Source organism: Salarias fasciatus, chromosome 7, assembly GCF_902148845.1.
Source record: "Salarias fasciatus chromosome 7, fSalaFa1.1, whole genome shotgun sequence".
NCBI lineage: Eukaryota > Metazoa > Chordata > Actinopteri > Blenniiformes > Blenniidae > Salarias > Salarias fasciatus.
The window spans coordinates 28,722,046-28,742,114 of record NC_043751.1 but is presented as its reverse complement, the minus strand read 5'-3'; the positions used below and the strand labels follow the sequence as shown (position 1 = coordinate 28,742,114).

General features: G+C 42.8%; 2 protein-coding genes across 2 annotated transcripts; both read left to right on the top strand.

Moving 5' to 3' along the window:
* Nucleotides 1–2,209: 2,209 nt before the first annotated feature.
* Nucleotides 2,210–7,335, top strand: LOC115392355 (probable polypeptide N-acetylgalactosaminyltransferase 8). Its single transcript, XM_030096949.1, has 11 exons — nucleotides 2,210–2,366; nucleotides 3,250–3,448; nucleotides 3,871–4,043; nucleotides 4,151–4,334; nucleotides 4,418–4,615; nucleotides 5,008–5,122; nucleotides 5,212–5,397; nucleotides 6,559–6,696; nucleotides 6,783–6,878; nucleotides 6,951–7,118; nucleotides 7,201–7,335. The coding sequence occupies exons 1-11, from the start codon at nucleotides 2,210–2,212 to the stop codon at nucleotides 7,333–7,335; spliced, it is 1,749 nt and encodes a 582-aa protein (XP_029952809.1).
* Nucleotides 7,336–11,313: 3,978 nt separating this feature from the next.
* Nucleotides 11,314–19,039, top strand: LOC115392186 (probable polypeptide N-acetylgalactosaminyltransferase 8). The gene is made up of 11 exons (XM_030096726.1): nucleotides 11,314–11,511; nucleotides 13,500–13,848; nucleotides 13,981–14,147; nucleotides 16,101–16,287; nucleotides 17,369–17,566; nucleotides 17,658–17,772; nucleotides 17,977–18,162; nucleotides 18,230–18,367; nucleotides 18,463–18,555; nucleotides 18,646–18,816; nucleotides 18,897–19,039. Exons 1-11 carry the CDS (start codon nucleotides 11,334–11,336, stop codon nucleotides 19,014–19,016), a joined length of 1,902 nt encoding a protein of 633 aa, XP_029952586.1. The 5' UTR covers nucleotides 11,314–11,333; the 3' UTR covers nucleotides 19,017–19,039.
* The last annotated feature ends 1,030 nt before the right edge of the window (nucleotides 19,040–20,069 follow it).

The following is a 20,069-nucleotide window of genomic DNA, read 5'->3' as shown; positions in this document are numbered from 1 at the left end:
CACTTGAACCGGCTCATCAATACAAACTACAGTGCGCCCCTGCTGGTCAAATAAATACATTGCAATTAAAGCCATAATTTCTCACAGTTCACAAATTTCATTCAAATTCTTGAACACTCACACTGTTACCTTTGTCATAGCCGATTTTTAAAAATTCCAAACAAATAAAATTCCCAGTGGCATTTTCTGTCCTGTTTTAGTTTGTGGCTGGAGCTGATCCCAGCTGTCTGGGCGAGCCAGTTTCTCTGACGACTCCCAGAAAAGATCCATGTTGTAAGACGTCTGAAGATCCCTGCATGTGGTGCAACACAGCCAGACTCTCTAAGCCAGGAGAACCTCGTCTACATACATTAACATCAACGACTTAATCATCCATTTGTCAGTAAGAACAGAAAAGACTCTTCTTTACGCATGTCTGTTGATTATGTATGTCTGTTGGTTAGCTGTTGACAGCTAACCAACCAATACTGACATTTTCTTTAAGTCCATCCATCTCAAGGGTTTAACTGCTTCTTACAATCAAGGTATGAGCATCTCTGGCTGCAGCATGCTGAAGCTGATGGGCTCCGGCAGCAGGCGCCCAGACCAGAGGTCAACTAGGGAGAGGAAGCAGAGGCTAGTTTGTACAAGCTCACCAAAAGCTGGAGAGGAAAAAAAAAAACAAAAAAATTCTACTGCCACGTTCATTTGTTGAGGTCAGAATTACAGATAAGTATGAATATATAATATATATAACGGATCATTCACAAGGTGGGTTTTTTAGAACACACACATAATTTGTTTACGCAGTCAAAGTTGTTTAAATTCAATGATCTCGTAAAATATAACACATCAATCATTCTCTTTAAAGCTTTCAATAAATTATTACCATCCAATCTTCAACGCTTCTTTATAATTCGAGAGCAAACACATGATTTGAGAGGTTATGCTAATTTCACATTACCCAGAATTCGAACTACTCGTAAAAGTTTTTGTGTGTCTGTGTGTGGAGTGAAACTCTGGAACAGTTTGGACTTACAGCACAAGCAATGCCAAAGTATTAATCGATTTAAACTGTATTATAAACACCAGATCTGGTCTAAATATAGGTACAGCATCTTGTAATTCACCTGGTCATTTACAGTTACTGATCATTGTGTTATTCTTCACCATAATGTACGTTCTCCTACTGTCGCTTACATGTCGTCCATTATCCATGTTGGTTTATCGTCTATATTAGTGTTCCATTACCTTCAATTGTATTCTGTCCTTCACCTTGCTCAATTCTGGTATTTGTCCATTCCAGTATCTGTCCATTCTGCTATTAGTCCGTTATCATTCCTGCTATTTGTCCATTCTGCCATTCTGTCCGTCATAATAGCTGGTTTTTGTTAATTACCATTGTCGGTATTGTGTAATTGTTATTGTCTACTGTTTACTGTATTTTGTATTGTAGCATAACCATGTGCTCATAGTGTTTCCATTGTTGAGCTTGGGGGTAGGATTAAATAAGTTTTCTTCCTCCTACTCCCCTTTTTTCAGGCATTCTGTGTTTTTGTTATTCTATTGGAATTTTTGTTTTGTTTTGCAGTGTTAATCGCCTGAAATGAATGAAAAAAAAAAAAAAAAAAAAAAAAAAAAATATGAATCTGCCCTGACTTGTATCAGCAGATATCCTGCTTCTAGTGGTGTAACATAATAAAATCTACATGGCTGCAGTGTGCGGCTTCGAGCGGAAGCAGTGTGGATTGCATATTGAATGGATGATGTATCAACAGATAAACTTGCCCGTCTTTACGTTTGAATTGTTCTGACGGGAATGCTTGTTCACGTTGATACACACGCAGTGGTTCTTATCAACCCCAGTAAAACAATAAAACTCTCACAAATCTAAAGAAGGGTTTGTTTGCTTTAGAGGCTTTGAACTTTGAAACAGTCACAGCCGCTTCACGGATTCTTTCCATTCTTTCTCCTTTACCCGGGATTATTATCATACAAAATATTTGGGTTCTATTTATAATGTATTGATGCATTTGTTTTTTTCAGCTCTTTTGTTGTTTGGAAAGAATTTAACAGTTAGGAACCGAAAGGCCTCTTTAAAGGTTTAATGAAAACAAATATTATCTTTCAGATTAGAGGTCCTGTATGGCTGTAAACGCTGCTCAGGAAGCAGAGTCTCTGTACAGCTGCCGAAGTCAGTAAGGAACACTGTTTAGCAAAAACACACAACATGAAGACGCTGATGCGAATAGTTGGAATCATTGGACTCTTTCTGCTGTTAATATATGTCCTCACCTACATAATGGTCCTGCTGAGCGGAAGGAGATCTGCTGCCGAAGAAGTGTGGAGAAAACTGGACCGGATTGAAGAGAAGCTCAACCAACTGAGTGAGTTCAAGTTCTCCTGTTAAGTTTAGGAACCTTTAATGGACAAATAGGAGGGACATTACTTTAAAGAGAGTGTATTTTAATGGTACAGTTTAAATACATCCAGGTAAATCAAGGTTTGAATTTCAAATGTGCGTAACTGAATGACTCTGTGATACAGGTAGGTTGTGTGTGAGCAGAACAAACGGGTGAAAGATGCTTCGAATGAAAGAGGAATTCACCTGAGAATTAAAAGATAATAAAATAGTTTGGTATTTCCAAGTAATTTTGTTTACTCATGACAATCATCTAAATACGTTTTAATTAAATAAATCTATTATCTTTAATAAAAATGTAGTGCTGTGATGTAAAAAAAAAAACAAGATAAATCTTCAGTGCGATCTTTTGGATTAATATTTTCAAATATTTTAAAATACACAAAGTTTCTTGTTTTTTGACGATTAAAACATTTAAATTTTATCAGAACCGTATTCCAATGTTGTCAAAGTCACTTTATCTTTTGTGATTCCCACATGAGGAATAAAAGAAGTTCTTTTTCTTTGTTGAAGATTAAAGTCTTGGTTTTCAACCACTGTCAATACACTTTGTTAACGTCTGCACCTTCCCCATAGATAACTGTGAATCTTTTCATTCTAATTCAGAAGGTTGAAACAAATAACAGTTTAACGAATGTAGGGACCAAAAACACAGATATTTGTGTTCAACTATAATGAAAAAATAAAAATTAACCATAAATTTTAATATTTTAGCTGAAAAAGTCCATTGTTACTGGCCACCCTCCTTATTAATTCACCTCTATGAATTTCTCCAAACACAAGTTCAAAAGGCACGTTTTTAGACTAATCTGATTATTTTTATTCTCCAACATGAACAAAATCTGCAGTCATGAAGGACGAAGAGAAACAGAAGATTGTGATGCCGAAGCTTTTCCCCGACTCGCCCCTGTTCGCCCAGTGGGGCGACGACCTTACAGAAGAGGAGCAGAAGGAGGCCGAGGGCCTTTTCAAGATTTATGGATACAACGTGTTCCTGAGTAACCGGCTACCTCTCGACCGAGAGCTGCAGGATACGAGAGACAAGAGGTGAGACATGAAGAAGGTTTGGAGGCTGAGAGGATTGCTGTAAGTTTGTCAGAACATTAATCAAACTGTCAGGTTATTTTCCTTAAAGAAAAACTCTGTCTGAGCAAAGTTTTCTCTCAGCTTTTCTTGAGAACCACAGGGTGGGGCTTACAAGTGTTTGTTGGGACAACATTGGTTTCAACATCCTGCTTGAATATAAACAATGCAACTGATGCATAAGTGGCAACAGGACTCACCCGGTCAGCATAGATAAGACATGCCAGTCAGCATTTAGCAGACTGCAGGCAGATCGCTCATCCTGCTTAGTCAACTTTCAGTTTCCTGTGCATGCTCACTACAACATTTAACAATGAATGCATTTAGCAATGATAATAAAAAAATAATATTTCCAACACAAACACACTCCATCTGACGGCGTTTAGATGTCTGGTGAGGATGAGGAGATATCCCAAACAGCTGCCGAGCATCAGCGTGGTGCTGATCTACATAAACGAGGCTCTTTCTGTCATCAAGAGGGCGATCCGGAGTATCATGCGGCACACGCCGGGGCACCTGCTGAAGGAGATCGTTCTGGTGGACGACTGCAGCACCTACAGTAAGTCCACAGCGCCACAGCCACAGCCACATAGGATGAGACAGGAGACTTTATTCAGCCTTCTGCGATCCTGAATATGCACATCTGGCTGTGGGTGATGTTTCCAGACGACCTGAATACCCCGTTAGACGACTACATAGACCTAATAAATGAAGAGAGGCCCGGACTCATAAAGAAAGTTCGCCACGAGAGACAAATGGGCTTGTCCCAGTCGCGGATCTCCGGCTGGAAGGCGGCCACGGCTGACGTCGTGGCCATTCTGGACGCCCATGTTGAAGCCACCGTGGGATGGTGAGTCCCTCTGTTAAATATTAGCTCAATGAAGACACATCTGGCTGGTTCGAAAAGCGTGCTCTCTCCCACCTGCTCTGCAGGGCGGAACCCTTGCTGGCCAGAATCAAAGCGGACAGGACCGTGGTGGTCTCCCCCGTGTTCGACAAGGTCCATTTCGACGACCTCCACGTGGAGAGATACGGCCCGTCCGCTCACGCCTTCGACTGGGCATTGTGGTGCATGTACGAGTCCTTTAGCCCTGCCTGGAGAAAGCTGAACGACGAATCGAGACCTGGGAAGTATGTGAGACGTCAGCTGGTATATATAAACGTTTATTTATTTACAGGAAGAAATAAGGACTCGTTTGCTGGAAAGCAAACGGGTCCTTATTTCTTCCTGTAAATAAATAAATAAATAAATAAATAAACAAACATTTTGTTGCTGGATCTTTCCCAAAAGAAGAAACAGCAACTGACAGAACACTGAATTTCAGAGCATAAAAGATCTGCGTTGAATAATCATATATAAAGTCAGTTACCAGTTCAAGCTGAAACTGATTAATGATTAACAGGCTGGTCATTCTGTCGCTCGTTCTATCAGTCTGTCTATACGCGTGCGACTACTCTCCAGGTTGCATTGTCTTTGCAAAATAAGTGCGAGCTGAGCAGGAGCGTTGCTCTGTGGCACACAGGAGTCCCTCTGTGATGGGAATCTTTGCGGCAGACCGACTGTTTCTCGAGGAGATCGGTGGCCTGGACGGTGGAATGACGGTTTACGGGGGAGAAAATGTGGAGCTGGGCATTCGTGTGAGTTTCTCACGTCACTTAATGTCGCCTTTAAGCGGTTCCAGGTTTCTCACGTTCCTTTCGTGACAGTGGCGGTCTCCATCTTTCAGGTGTGGCTGTGCGGAGGGAGGGTGGAGATCGTGACCTGTTCTAAGATCGCCCACATCGAGAGGGCGCACAAGCCGTATGCGCCGGACCTCAGCATCGCCATGAGGAGAAACGCCCTGCGGGTGGCGGAAACATGGCTGGATGACTACAATAAAAATGTTTACATTGCCTGGAACCTTCCTTTGAAGGTTGGTATGGTTCTTTGTGTGTGCGTGTGTGTGTGGTGCAGCTTCATGTAAACCAGGTGTGTCAAACACATTTTGGTTCAGGCGCCATAAACGGCCCAGTATCATCTTGAATGGGCCGGAGCAGTAAAATAATCCCAGAATAACCTTTAAAGGTGCTGTAGGCAGGATTTTGCTAGTCAATGCTAATTTTTCTGTGTTTTCTTTGGATTAAATGTTAGAGTATCCATTGATAATCCTTTAGGAGTGTAGCATAATTGCACTACCGCGAGGGCGCAGCGTTTCCATCTGTCTCTGTTCTGAGCTGAAAAAGAATCTCGACAGCTCCAGGTATCTTTGACCAATCAGAAGAGCCCCTGAGGCTCTAACTGTGATTGGTCGAGGGGCATTCATCACACGTTCTTGTGGGAGGGGCTTAACTTGCGTAAGGGTGTGATATCAGAGAAAACAGGACAGGATTGGCCGTGCTGGGTTTCAAATGGCCATCTTCGATGGGTCAAATCGCCATCTTGCTTTGGTAAACCTAAGCAAGATGGCGGAGATGCTGAATCCTGCCTACAGCACCTTTAAATTTAAATTTGCAAGACTGTGTAATTTTTAGTAGAACAGTAATTGTTTGGTTTTTGCATGAAAATAGACTTTGCACAAAAACATTAATGTTATTATGGCTCTCAAGATGAACGTTTTCTTTTTGTTTAGTGAATGTTGCATTGTAGAAATTGTCACTTTCCAAAAGTGATAGTATAATGGGGATTTTTCGCAGTTTAAGAGAAGAAAAGCATCTCCCTAATTCAGTTTGAACTGAAAGGTTGAGCAAAATTGAATTTATTGGGGGTTTTTTTCAGCAGGTGAGAAGGAAAATTATATCTATCCTCCACTCTTCAAACTTCCATTGTACTTGATTCTCTCCTCACATTCTTGCAACCATCCACGGACAGAAACATCCTACCACAGCAGCTTTTAGGCTTAGGATTAAAACTGCCAACATGTTGATAAATCTGAGGTCATATTACAACAATGGGAATTTAAAGAAGGAATAAAAGTGCAAAGTGGTTCAGTCATGAAATTAGTGCTGGTTACGGATTGAGCAAAGTGTGTATTTCATAGTTTATTTTAAAAAAAAATCACTAACACAAGCATTTTAATTTTCCATACGCTGTGTAGAACCACGGAATCGATATAGGTGACATTTCTGAGAGGAAGAAGCTCAGAGAAAGCCTGAAATGTAAACCTTTCCAGTGGTACTTGGACCATGTCTATCCCGCTCTGGAAAAGTGGGATAATATCTTGGGCTACGGTGTGGTAAGTTCAGCATTCCAAACCTTTTATCTTCACCAACTTATGAGTTTAATCACTGAGGAAGCAAACATCAAACTGTGACGTTACAGCTGAGTAACAGCCTACTGAAGGACGTCTGCGTGGACCAGGGGCCCATTCCAGGAAACATCCCCGTCCTGTACGGGTGCCACCGCATGCAGCCGCAGGTGAGCCACGCTACAACTCTGATCAGCGGCCAGAAACCACAAGCAGCACTCATCACGCTTTCTTTTCCTCAGCTGTGCTACTACAACACGGACGGTGAGATTTATGTGGGGGGGATTAAATCTCACAAGTACAACACGAACCGCTGCCTGGTAGATCCCGGGTCGGGAAGCAACCCCACCCTGCAGGACTGTCGGGTGGCGAAGGAGAACAAACTGAGCATGCACTGGGACTTCAAACAAGTAAGAGAATGTATATATCAGGATCCCGGATGATGAACGTTTGAAATGCACACTCACTCTCTTCATTGCTCAACCCGTTCAGGGCCAAGCCATCAGAAACCGGGAGACAGACCGGTGCCTTGAGCTGGCTCAGGGAGAGGACTCGTACTACCACCTCATCATTCAGCAGTGCTCCGGACAGAGCTGGACGATAGAGCACCTCTTAACAAGCTCTTAGTTGAACTTCTGAAATGGAATTAATAATGTTGTTAGTGGAGCCACATTTTATATTTGCTTTATTTCTTTACTGACTAATAAAACTTTTCATTCCTGTAAGTTTTTGGGTGTTGATTTTGTCTGGAGAGTGATTTCATTTCTTAAAATAATAGTTATTTCAACTGCCTCGGGAGCATATAGGAATATTACATTTTCTGCTAAAATCCTAATGAGGAATAATGCTGCTCACAACTGAATAATATGCTTTTAAGATCCTAGTTTAATCTAATATAATTTGCTTTGTGTTTCAGTACAAATGAATAACATTCAGATTACTAGGATTTAAACAGTAAGTAAGTAAAATTTATTTATAGCCTATAGCGCTTTTCGTAGATCAGCAGTCACAAAGTGCTTCACAATGGTAAAGAAATATAAAGATCAAACATAAGGATAAAAGAGCATTCAACAGAGGATGTAACACATAAGATATAAGATCGTAAAACACTGGACTGCACATAAAAACAGAGCAATAAGAAATTATATAGACAGCACGTGGTACATGGTACTGCCAAGACAAGACTGTCAGTGGGTCTGTAGTGACTTATGAAACAGATGTGTTTTTAAATGTTTTTTGAAAGCATCCACTGAATCCAGGGAGCGCAAGTCAAGACGAAGCTCGCTCCAGAGGCGAGGCGTGGTGGATATGAGCCAGCGGTCACCCCTAGTTTTAAAACGAGTCCGGGGGACTCTCAGCAGGTTCTGATCTGATGACCTCAGGCTTCGGGCCGAGCTGTAGAGCTTGATTAAGTCTCTGATATACAAGGGAGCCTGGCCATCTCGGGCTCGGAAGGTCAGCACCAGGATTTTAAACTGGACACGGAATACAAAGGGAGCCAGTGGAGGGATTTTAACACACATGTGTGATGTGGGAACTCCTGTTGGTGCTGGTCAACAGCCTCGCAGCTGAGTTCTGACATACTGAAGACGAGCCAGCTCTTCCTTGCTGAGGTAAGTGAACAGGCTGTTGCAGTAGTCCAGCCGCAAGGATATGAACGCATGAATGATCATTTCAAGCTTGTTTCTTTGATACCACGGGTCTGAGCTTAGCGATATTGTGCAGCTGGAAGAAACAGTTTCTAGCCAGCTGCCTTGAGTGGTGGTCCAGTGACATGGCGTTGTCAAAGATCACCCCAAGGTTCCTCAGTTCGGTTTTCGTGAAGGGGCTCAGATCGCCAAGGTGACGCTTAATAGTTGGGATGGCACTGTCTGGGGCGATGATGAGAGCCTCTGTTTTTTCTGCGTTTAATTGGATGCTGTTATCACTTAACCACTGCTTGGTTTGTGACAAGTAGTTCATTGAGGAGCTCAGTTTGTGAGTGTCAGAAGGCTTGAAGGAGCAGTACAGCTGTAGGTCATCAGCAAATAGGTGGTAGGAGACAACACTGAAATTCTGGATTATCTGACGCAGAGGAAGCACATACAGCAGGAACAAGAGGGGTCCCAGAGCTGAGCCCTGAGGCACACCGCGCTGCAGGTTGGCTGACACCCTGAAGCTCCTACCAGCCAGATGTGAGGAGAACCACTGGAGCTCTGGACCTGACAGTCCAATCAGGTCCTGCAGCCTGTTTATCTGGTGGTCGACTGTGTCGAGGGCTGAGGACAGGTCCACCAGGATCAGCACTGTGCACCTCCCCGAGTCGGCAGACATCAGGACGTCGCTGGACACTTTCAGTAGAGCAGTCTTTGTAGAGTGGTGTTTACGAAAGCCTGACTGAAACGTGTCGTAGAGGTCATGCATTTGTAAAAAAGATGTAAGTTGTGTCGCCACCACCTTTTCTAACATTTTGGACAAAAAGCGGAGTTTAGATATTGGCCTGTAGATCTTAAGTTTGTGTTGGTCCAAATTAGGTTTCTTAAGTTTAGGCTCTACAACTGCATGCTTGAAGGTGGAAGGAAACACACCAGAAGAGAGCGACAGGTTGAACATTTTGGTCACCCAAGGTCCGACTGTGTCAAAAACACTCACAGCGAGCTTAGATGGCAACACATCTACAGGACTGGAGGAGGGTTTTGTTTGAGCCATCAGTGTTGAGATGTCTTCAAGGCATACAGGAGTAAAGGAGGACCAAACATGTAAAGGCGGTTCGGCAAGACCTGGACTGCACAAGGAAGGTGCTGGGATTTTACCGACAAAGAAGGTCGAAAAATCATCACTGTCAGCCTTACAGTGCAGGGGCGGCCAGTGAAGCAGGGGACACAATGGAGCTCATGGTGCCAAATAACACTTGATTTTAGTGGTGCCACTCGGTCTATAATAGAGCCACAGAGTTAAAATAGCACATAAAGCCATCAGTTTTTTTTTTTTTCGTTTTTTTTTTTTTACTGCTGTTGATTTTATGCTGTTGTTTTTAATTTGATTTGCTGTATTGTGAAGCGACTTTGAGTACCTTGAAAAGCGCTATACAAATAAAATGTATTATTATTATTATTTATTATTAGCATCAGTGCAGTGGGTCAGATCACGAGTGCCAAATAAGGCACAGAATCTTCCAGCTGTGGTTTCAGTAATGATCCTCCTTTGTACAGGCAGGCTGGGGTTCAGGTGGTATAATAAGTTCAAAAAACACACAGTTGTGGTCACTCAGATGGACATCCTCTACACACACATTTCCAAGTGAGAAGACCAGGTCCAGAGTATGACCTTTGCTGGGGGGGGGGGGGGCTGACACATGCTGCTGTAAATTAAAACATTCAGTCAGAGATAACAGTTCAGCTGCTGGGTGTGGACTGAAATCTCCAAGGACTAACACTTTATCCAGTTTTATGATGGATGATAGAAATACACTGAAGTCATTTGAGGACACACCAGCAGGGCGAGGAGGGCGGTAGACCAGGAAACAGCTGTTATTAAAAATGTTATTAGTGGAGCAACATTTTATGTTTACTTTTTCATTTCTGTAAGTTTTTGGGTGTTGATTTTATCTGGAGAGTGATTTCATTTCTTAAAATAATGGTTATTTAAGCTGACTCGGGAGCAAATAGAATTATTAGAATTTCTGCTAAAATCCTAATGTGAAACAAGGCTGGTCACAACTAAATATTATGCTTTTGAGATCCTAGTTTAATCTAATAATTTTTGTGTTTTAGTACAAATTAATAACTCTTCAACTTCTTGCCCTTCAAAGGGTTTGAACACAGGTGATACCATAAAAAAACCAAGGCTGGTGTGAAGAAAAAAATCACATAAATTGCTATTATTAATTAAAAACAATACTTTTAAAAACCATTACAGCGTTTGATTGTAAGAACAGTTGGTTCCGCAATGCACAAAAGAAACACCTCTCAAACCTGGCAGGATCAACAGGCCAAACACGACTCTTCTCATGAAAAATACAAAGAAGGAACATCTAACAAAGGAACGAAACAAGCCCTGGACAACCAGTCCATGCAGCCACAGTCACAGTCCTGCTGATCATACTACACAGTTTCATTGTTCTGCAGTAAAGTGAATTTATTGGATTTTATGATTATAACAATCCATTAAAATCATGAAAAAGCCTTTTTATGTCTAACTATGTGTTGCAGTACAATCAACAGGAGACAGTGAAGGCTGCAGTGATTTTGGTGACACAAAGTGAAACACACATTAGCTCTGTCTGGCTTGTTCACACTATTATTTTTTTTTTTTATCAAACTTTGGGGATTTAGGGGCTGGTAGAGTCCAACAGCTACAGGATAATGTTTTTTGTTTGTTTGTTTGTTTTGTTACATTTCACTGTATTTTGCTGCAGAGGGTTTCATTAAAGTTGGCTTCATGTTGAAACTGAAACTGTAGTTACTTCACATTGAAAAATGGCAGCGTACCTCACCTGGGCGTGTGCGTGAAGGCGGGGTGGTGACGTCAGCTCGCCGCTTGATCCAGGTGTGGATCTTCATCCTCCTCCCATGTGACTGATCCGTTTAAAGACGTGCCTCTCGCTCCACTCCGGGGTCTCGCGTCGTGTCCGCGCGCGCGTCAGCATGAGAGCGGCGTGGGTGAAGCGCGCGCTGTTCACGCTGTGGGGCTGCGGGCTCGTGCTCTACCTGGGCTTTCACCTGATGGTGAGGTATGTGAATCACGTGGAGACACAGAGTGGACTGGAGGCATCACGAGCCGAGAGAAGGATGTCACACCTGGAGGGGAGCATCAACAAGCTCTGTGAGTTCTATTCACTAATATTCATCTGTATTATTGTTTGATTATTAAAGCTACAGGGAGTAATGGATCGATCTGAGGAATATTGATTCACGTTTGTTTCTGACATAATATACATATTTAGACTGCTGATCACATCCACATGCCAGTACAGGTTGCTGCCAAACAATAACGGCAAAGGAATGCAGCTTTATTAGGGACGATAAAAGCAATACAGCAAAGCGATAACGGCCATAGATCTCTGTCCTACGATGATGACGCATTTTGCTGTGAAATTGTCAGTGGAAACTGCTCACAAACGTGTTGAACTAACATGCTTTGTGTTTTGTACCATAACTTATAACAGTGGTGGGTCGTCCGAGGCTGCGAGGCCTTCTCTGCTGTCCTCATGGAAATACCTGAATCACAGCCTTATTGTCCACGAAAACTTATTAATGAGCTATCTCTGAGAAAATCAAGGTGGTGGAGTGATACTGGGTTTATTGACTCTTCATATTAGGGCTGAACGATATGGGCAAAATTTCATATCTCGATATCCATGCCAGATATCTCTATCGATACGATATATTACAATGGATTCAGTGAAAGTTAAGCATTTTTCAGAAAAATAAAAACATTATAATACAAAAGGTTGTAGAAAAAAAAATGCTGTTTTATTTATGAGAACTCACTGCCACGACCACCAAACTTGTTTGTGCAGATTCTGCAACCGCCCTCTGCCATCAGCTGTCAACCAGTAAACGAGGTTTGTGGTTGGCTGGCCTTACCTGTGCATGGGCGAGCTTACATGCAGGGCAAGCAGGGGAAATCTTGATATTGTTGATTTTGAGAAACTAATGTCCTGAATGTTCATATCCCGATATCGATATGATAACGATATATCGTTCAGCCCTACTTCATATAGACCAGGGGTTGGCATTCCTGGTCCTCGATTGCCGCAGCCCTGTATGTTTTCCATGTCTCCCTGCGACACGGCTGTTTGCAATGTGGCTCCTTATCAGGCTTTCTGCTGGACTCCGCCATGATTCTTCACGAGATTCAGTTGTGTTGAAGCAGGGAGACATGGAAAACATGCAAGGCTGCAGCCTTCAATGACCAGGAATGCCCACCCCTGAAAAATGGGGCTAAGTTATTTTTGGTTAAAAAAATCATTTTAGTGGGTGAAATGGCTCTTTCAAAATAAGGCCACCGAATCGACTGGGAAATGTCTCCCATTGGATTCCAAGTTAAACTGAGGTATTTCGAACCTCCTGTTCTCACAGCATCTATGGTGAAGAATTTAAAATTTGTTCTTGTTATATGACCCCTCAACTTTCTAAATTAAGATGCAGTTCCATGAAACACTTCCTCAATTTTTTTTCCTCAAATGGAAATGTAATTTTGTGCAATCTTGATGGCAAAACGGCTCCTGACCGAGACGGAAATTCTGGGATTTATTGAAATGTAAATCTAGTGACGAACCAGTTTTATCGCTGAACAAAGAGGCCATTGATCAGAGGTTACATAATCCTACCTCATAATCTCAGCGTAGTAAATCAGATTTAAACATATTACATAAAACATAATAAAACATTACACATAAAATCCAAGATGGCATCCAAAATGGCCACCAAATGTTTTTTTTTGACATAATTATAAACTTTCTAATGTAGTAATATACTCAAGATGAATCACAGCTGAGAACTATATCCAGTAACTTTGCTGCAGAAACATTTGTAAGATAAGTAATTACATTGAACTGTCTGTTTTGAATATATTTGCATGTTTTTTTTATATTGAATGAATTTTCAATAGAGATATTGAAGAAGCACACAATTTTATCAATTATCCTATTCCTCGTGCCCTGTTATTTTATTCATGTATTTTTAGCTTTTTACATTTAAAATTGTAGATTTCTCTGGTTATATTTGGCTGCCAAAAAAAAGGCAAGAAAGCTATTATGTCTGATGCTTTTCTCTTTTTGTCGTTCTTGATTTCTCACATCCGTAAAGACACAATGATGAAATCCTTCGAGAAAAAGCAGGATAGGATTAAACTCATTCTGGAAGAGGACATAGACAGATGGAGAAACGCTGCTAAAATCCTGGAAGAGAGCCTGAACCGGGGGAGAGACGCTGCTGACGTCCAACAGCCTGAAGATAAGAAAGCCTCCAAGAAGCAGCGTGAGCAGAAAGTCGCTAAGCTGTTCCCCAATTCTGCTCTTTTCAAATCGTGGGGATCGAACCTGTCCGAGGACGACCAAATGGAAGCAGAGACTTTGTTTAAGAACTATGGATACAACGTGTTTCTCAGCGATCGCCTTCCTCTCGATCGAGCTCTCCCGGACACCAGAGACAAGAGGTGTATTTTAAATTCCTGTTATTGTTCTCCTCCTCATCACTTCACACAAGAACCATCGCTGTCCTCACATTTCATTTCCCTCATTACGTCAACATACGTCTTCTTCAAACGTAGTCTTCTTCTCCTGCACAGATGTTTGGACAAGAGTTACCCGAAGGACCTTCCCAGCCTGGCAGTGGTGCTGATCTACCTGGACGAAGCCTTGTCTGTGCTCAAACGAGCCCTGCGCAGCATCGTGGACCGCACTCCCCGAAACGTGCTGAAGGAGATCGTCATGGTGGACGACAACAGCTCTAATGGTGCCTTGCTCAAACAGTAATTACGATGTCCCAACACCTGAGTGTTCACCACAAAGCTTGTTTTGGTTTGCACTTAGGGGGGTGGAGACGAGATACATGGCACAAATTTCGCAATCCTGCTGTGGTCAGTGAAAATGATTATTTTCAGATCCTTTGCTCAGAACAGCTTTACAATTCGCTTCATACAAGAATCCCTCTAGCCTCAGATTGGAATGGAGAGCCTCTGTCGTGTTGCCTTTTTTAAAGACTGGAAAACAAGTTGGTGTTTTTTCCGTCTAACTGTTTGATCATCGAAGTTGTGTGTGTTTTTTTTTTTATTTTACCTTTTTAAAGTACTCTATATTTCAGCAGCTACATAATAGAATTTCAACTTTGAATCATAATGATAAACTAGTGGTTATAAATTAACCTGTCAAAGGTCGCAAACGCCGTTGCCTCGTAAACCAGCACTCCTCAACCAAACACTCGTCATCCGTTTGGATTTTGGAGATGAGCTCAGTCTGGGTAGGAGCCCATAGCAGGGGATTTCACGCAGTCCGGAAACGGCCGAGCCAATAAGCGTTGCCGCTTTTTGTTTCAATTTTTTTTGGCGAATTCCGGTGGCTAAACCGGAAGTGACGCTATCGCTGCGCGTATCGGAGATGACGGACTTTAACCATCGTCTGAAAGCTGCAATCAGTAAAGTTATAGCCAAAATACCAAGAATTACAACAATCAAGCAAGAGCAAGAGTCTGCGCTTGGCGAGTTTCTAACAGAAAAATAGGTTTTCGCGTTTCTTTGCGTGTAAGGACGCGAGAGCTAATGAGCTAATGCTAATCCTTAGAGAAGCGAACGCATTTTGATGACGCATTTGTTTTGAAGCGCTGATTGGCTGAAGTGCGCTGTCAGTCAAAGGAGTAACCGATGCCCCCTGCAAGAAGTTTCAATGGGTTCCTATCCAGACTAATGGTGCGTTCACACCGGACGCGTCGCGGGCGTCGTCGACGCTTGGGACGCCTCGAAGCTGACGCTTGTGACGCTTTAAACACGACGCTTGACATTGGCTGGTCACAAAGCTGGCGACGCTCGCGACGCTCGCAACGCACGTCAGTTAATTGGCGCGCTGGAGGCTGATTTCTGTTTCCAGCTATGGCGGATCGCATCAGGAGAGCGGCTTGGCTTTATTTGTTAAATAAAGCTAGACCGCGTCGTCGTTGGAAAAGTCGCTATTGGCTGCTCTGCTCCTCTCTGCTCTGACTGCAGCGGGGAGCGCTGCTGAGACTGACCGCTTGTGAGCGCTTTGGGACGGGGGAGGGGCTCACGCAGCACCCGCTGCTCATTGACGACAGCAACGAGACGTCCTGTCACGTCTCCAGAGCACCGGAGAAGGTTGCTAGATTTGTCGCTAGTTGCTTTTGACAAAAAAAGGGATCGTCTCTGATTGGTTGACGCTCAGCGGCAGCGCGTCGAAAGTTCAGTTTTCCCAACTCTCAAAAAGCGACGCTCACGACGCTCCTGACGCCGGGGACGAGCGTCGTGGGCGTCGACGCTCGAAACGCTCGAAAAGCGACGCTCATGACGCTCCTGATGCGCCGCCCCGCCACCCGCTGCTCCACGACACTCGTCCACCATAGACTTTGCATAGAAAAGCGCCGCTCACGACGCTTGCGACGCGTCCGGTGTGAACGCACCATAAGTTTAACTCCAAATCCAAATGAGGATGAGGAGTGAGCGGGTCTGGTTTACGAGGCTACAAACGCCCTTGAGTATTAAAAAAAAAAGTGTATATCACCACCGTCGCTGTTTTAAACACCTTGAACCTGATCACTCTTGTCACAATGTTTGAACTAGTGTGACATGTTTAGGATCATACTGGGCAGCACTGTGTTCAGTGTGTGTGTGTGTGTGTGTGGCACTTGACCTTGAACCTGCCCCCATTTCCTCAGTATAAGCATCCACTTCCTGTGATTCAGACGACCTGAAGGGGGACCTGGATGCGTACATAAAAACACTGGAGCAAGAGAAGCCCAGCGTCCGTTTCGTCAGGGTGAGGCACACGGAGCAGCACGGTCTCGCTCACGCCCGGGCGTCTGGATGGAGAGCTGCCACCGCCGACGTGGTGGCCATCCTGGACGCTCACATCGAAGTCCATGAGATGTGGTAGGAGGCGGAAGCTGATCGAGCTCCGTTAAATCTCGAGTGCTTGATCATTACTCCTTGAAGCAGAACTTTTGTATCGCTGTGTACTTTGCCTTTAACTGTACAAAGACTGTTGGATAGATCATTTGCAGAATATCAACTTGTCTTCAAAACAGGATTTTAACAATTTCCAAGTTTTCTGCTAGCTCTGACAAAACACAGTTAAACCCGGATTTTTGGTTGAATCATTTCCCGTGTCAGAAGTGCTTCATTAATCACACACGTTGTGAAATGACCCCGTCTGCAGATAGTGCATTACTCTGTCCTCAGATCCACCCTCATTACGCAAGGTGCTAATTTCCTCAAAGGGCCTGCACCGTGAGCAATTTCCAAATCTTCATATCGATTCCTGAAGCAGTGAGGCAAGCTGACTTGGGAAATCATAAAACGCATTAACAAGCTGGCTGATCCTGTTGCATTTGTGTTGACTGAATTTGTCCAAACTCTAAAGATATTTCGTGAAACTGACTCCAGACAGAAATGCCGAGACAGAAAAATGAGGATCTATTCATCTAATTCATCACTGTCGAGGACAGTCTTTAACATTTAGCTTGAAAAATGTTTCAAGATGAACAATAACAATAGTGTTCTCCAGAGTGTCATGACCGTTGGCCCATGTTCTCCTCAGATTTGGTAGTCTGAGTCTCCTCTAATGGCAGTCCAGCTTGGTCGTCTGTCCATACCAATGTCTGTGAACTCTGCATTATCATTTATGTCCTCTGCATGTGTGTGGGGTTTCATTGCAAAACCAAACAGGCCCATCTACTGGTCCAACATAAAAACTACACTGCTTTAAGTGTTTCTGCCATTGCCATGTAAACACAAAACCTTTGTGAAATGAAAACACAAAAGCAATGCCTTTTGAAAGTTGAATTGCTGTCATGTAAGCAGGGTCGAAGTCTCTCAGATTCATACGTACTGATGTGGAAACTCTTGTGTTGTCTCTGTTTTATTACATTCGGTAAAGTTGATTTATGTTGTGATTATTTGGCTCATACACTGAAAGAGATCTGAATCGAACTTCCTGTTTCCGCTCTCACAGGGCTGAACCGCTGCTGACTCAGATCCAGGCCGACCGGACGGTGGTGGTCTCGCCCGTGTTTGACAAAGTCAACTTCGACGATCTGGAAGTCGTTCAGTACTTCCCTGCAGCTCACGCCTTCGACTGGGCTCTGTGGTGCATGTATGAGAGTTTCAGCCCAGAGTATTATCTGAAGAACGACGGGTCGCTACCCGGGAAGTGAGTTCAGTTGACATCAACAAGGACTGCTGGCGGTAAAACAGTAGAGGGGGACGTTAAATGTGTCTGTGGTCGCTGCTGTCATCTTCAGGAGTCCGTCCGTCATGGGGATCCTAGTTGCCAACAGGGAGTTTCTTGGAGAAATTGGAGTCCTGGACGAAGGAATGAAGGTGTACGGCGGAGAAAATGTTGAACTGGGAATTCGTGTGAGTGAAGCTCCAAATTCATACTTTCAGATCTTAGAAATCATCAAAACCTTGGTAAAACTAGTAAATTATCCAAAATACTGCAGAAACTCCTTCAATTTCTGCAGTTAAGGTTCATTTTAAGAATTCTTGCTGTAAGTCGACTCTAATTTTCCTGCCAATACAAAGTTACAAAGTTAAACGTGTGCATTATTGCTGGTGTAGGTGTGGACATGCGGCGGCAGTGTCGAAGTCGTTCCCTGCTCCAAGATTGCCCACATTGAGAGGGAACACAAGCCGTACATGCTGGACCTGAGCAGCGCCATGAAGAGAAATGCCCTGAGGGTCGCGGAAGTCTGGATGGACGAATACAAGCACAACGTCAACCTGGCCTGGAACATCCCTTTTGAGGTAAAGGAGTCAGGAGGTCCAGCAGGAACATAAAACAATGATCAAACTTCTTTTTCTGTCTCCGTAGAATCATGGAATCGATATCGGAGATGTTTCAGAGAGGAAGAAACTGAGAGAAAGATTGAAATGTAAACCTTTCAAATGGTACCTGGAGAACATCTATCCTAAACTGGATCCCTGGCACAACATACTGGCTTTTGGAGGAGTGAGTTTTCTTTAAAAAAAAAAACAAACAAAAAAAACAAAAAACTTAGATATGTTTGATAGAGTGAGAAACACGCCCATGTTTGTTCCTGACAGTTGAAGAATCTTGACTCTGGCTTGTGCGTAGACCAGGGTAGAGTACCCGGGCACACCCCGGTGGCCTACCTGTGCCACTACTACGGACCGCAGGTGAGTGAAGCACCTCCGAGAGCCAAGTGTCACCTGATGGCGTATCTGCTCAGTTTAATTAGCATTTTCTCCTTTCTTTTACCGCTCAAGATGACATATTACAGAGGAAATGGTGAGTTGTACATTGGTGGCATCAAGTCCCACAAATACAACGACAATCGGTGCTTAGCTGACGTGGGCAAAAATACAACCGAGCCCGGCCTGTACGACTGCAAAGAGGCTGCACAGAAAGGAATGGGAATACACTGGAACTTCACTCAGGTATTACATGACAAAGTACTGCGCTCTGAGAAATGATTAGAAATGTTGGTGTTTTTATCCTCTTTGGTTTTCCTTTGCAGGGCCAAGAAATCAGAAACAACAAAACAATGAGATGCCTAGAAATCAATCAAGGGCTACTCTTAATAACTGAATGCTCTGGCCAAAAATGGGAAATCCAAAATATAATCAAACCATTTTAAATAAATATATATTTGAATGTATGTGGTCCTTGAGGTTTGCAATTTTATACTCATAAGGAATGATCAGTGCAGGGGATTTTTGCAGAAGTTTCTTCACCAGTGTGGTCTATTTTTCAATTTTGGAGAAGACAAACCAACAAAATAAAAATATTTATTTTTAAAAAAAATCACTTTTTTCCAGTTTTTTCTGCCTGTACATTGGCTGCCTCTGATTTGCAATCCATATCTCATTGTGTCATGATCATCTTAATTCTTTTATCATTTGCCGCTACACTCTCACACACATACATACGTATATAAACACATTAAAAATGAGTGATATATGACCTACTCTTCTACACGTACGTGCATGACCTCACATATTTATGGACTTATGCACACATTCACATTTTAGTTAATACAGCCAAAATCCATGAGTAAGTTGCAATATGTTTGTCTTAGAAGGCATTTGAAACGAAGTGTGAACGTTCAACAGACAGTAGAAATATTCATTAGGCTATATCGGTACTTTATATTTAGCCAAAATTGCATTTTTTTAAATTTACTGCTGTAATTGTTTTTGTAAAATCTGGGGTTCAACTCTAGGTTTGAATTTTTGGAGTTTGAATGTTTTGTTTTTATTGTGTCACGTGATGTTATGAACTCGCAGTCTTTTAGCCATCAGGAGTCGTCTGATAAAATATTAAATATGGTATTTAATTATTTAAAACTAGGCCTACACCTTAGGTCTTCAGTTAAATCATGGATTTAAAAATACATGGATTTAAAAATACAAACAAACGTGTATCTCAAACTGATAACACGCGGAAGAGTTTTAGTGGATTTTAGAAGTGTGAAAACGAGCCAATCAGTGTCCTCAAACCATTTTCCCGGAAAAGGCCGACACGTTCCGAAAGCTTACGAACACTCCGGTTTCCTAGCAACCGCTGTGTTTGAAAGTGGTTCGCCTGGGTCTGGGAGTCAAGTCTCAATTAACTTAATCTGTTAGTCAAAATGTTTAATGCTGAATTGCTGTCGGACCGCCTCGCACGAGCTAAACTGGAGCGAAGCCGA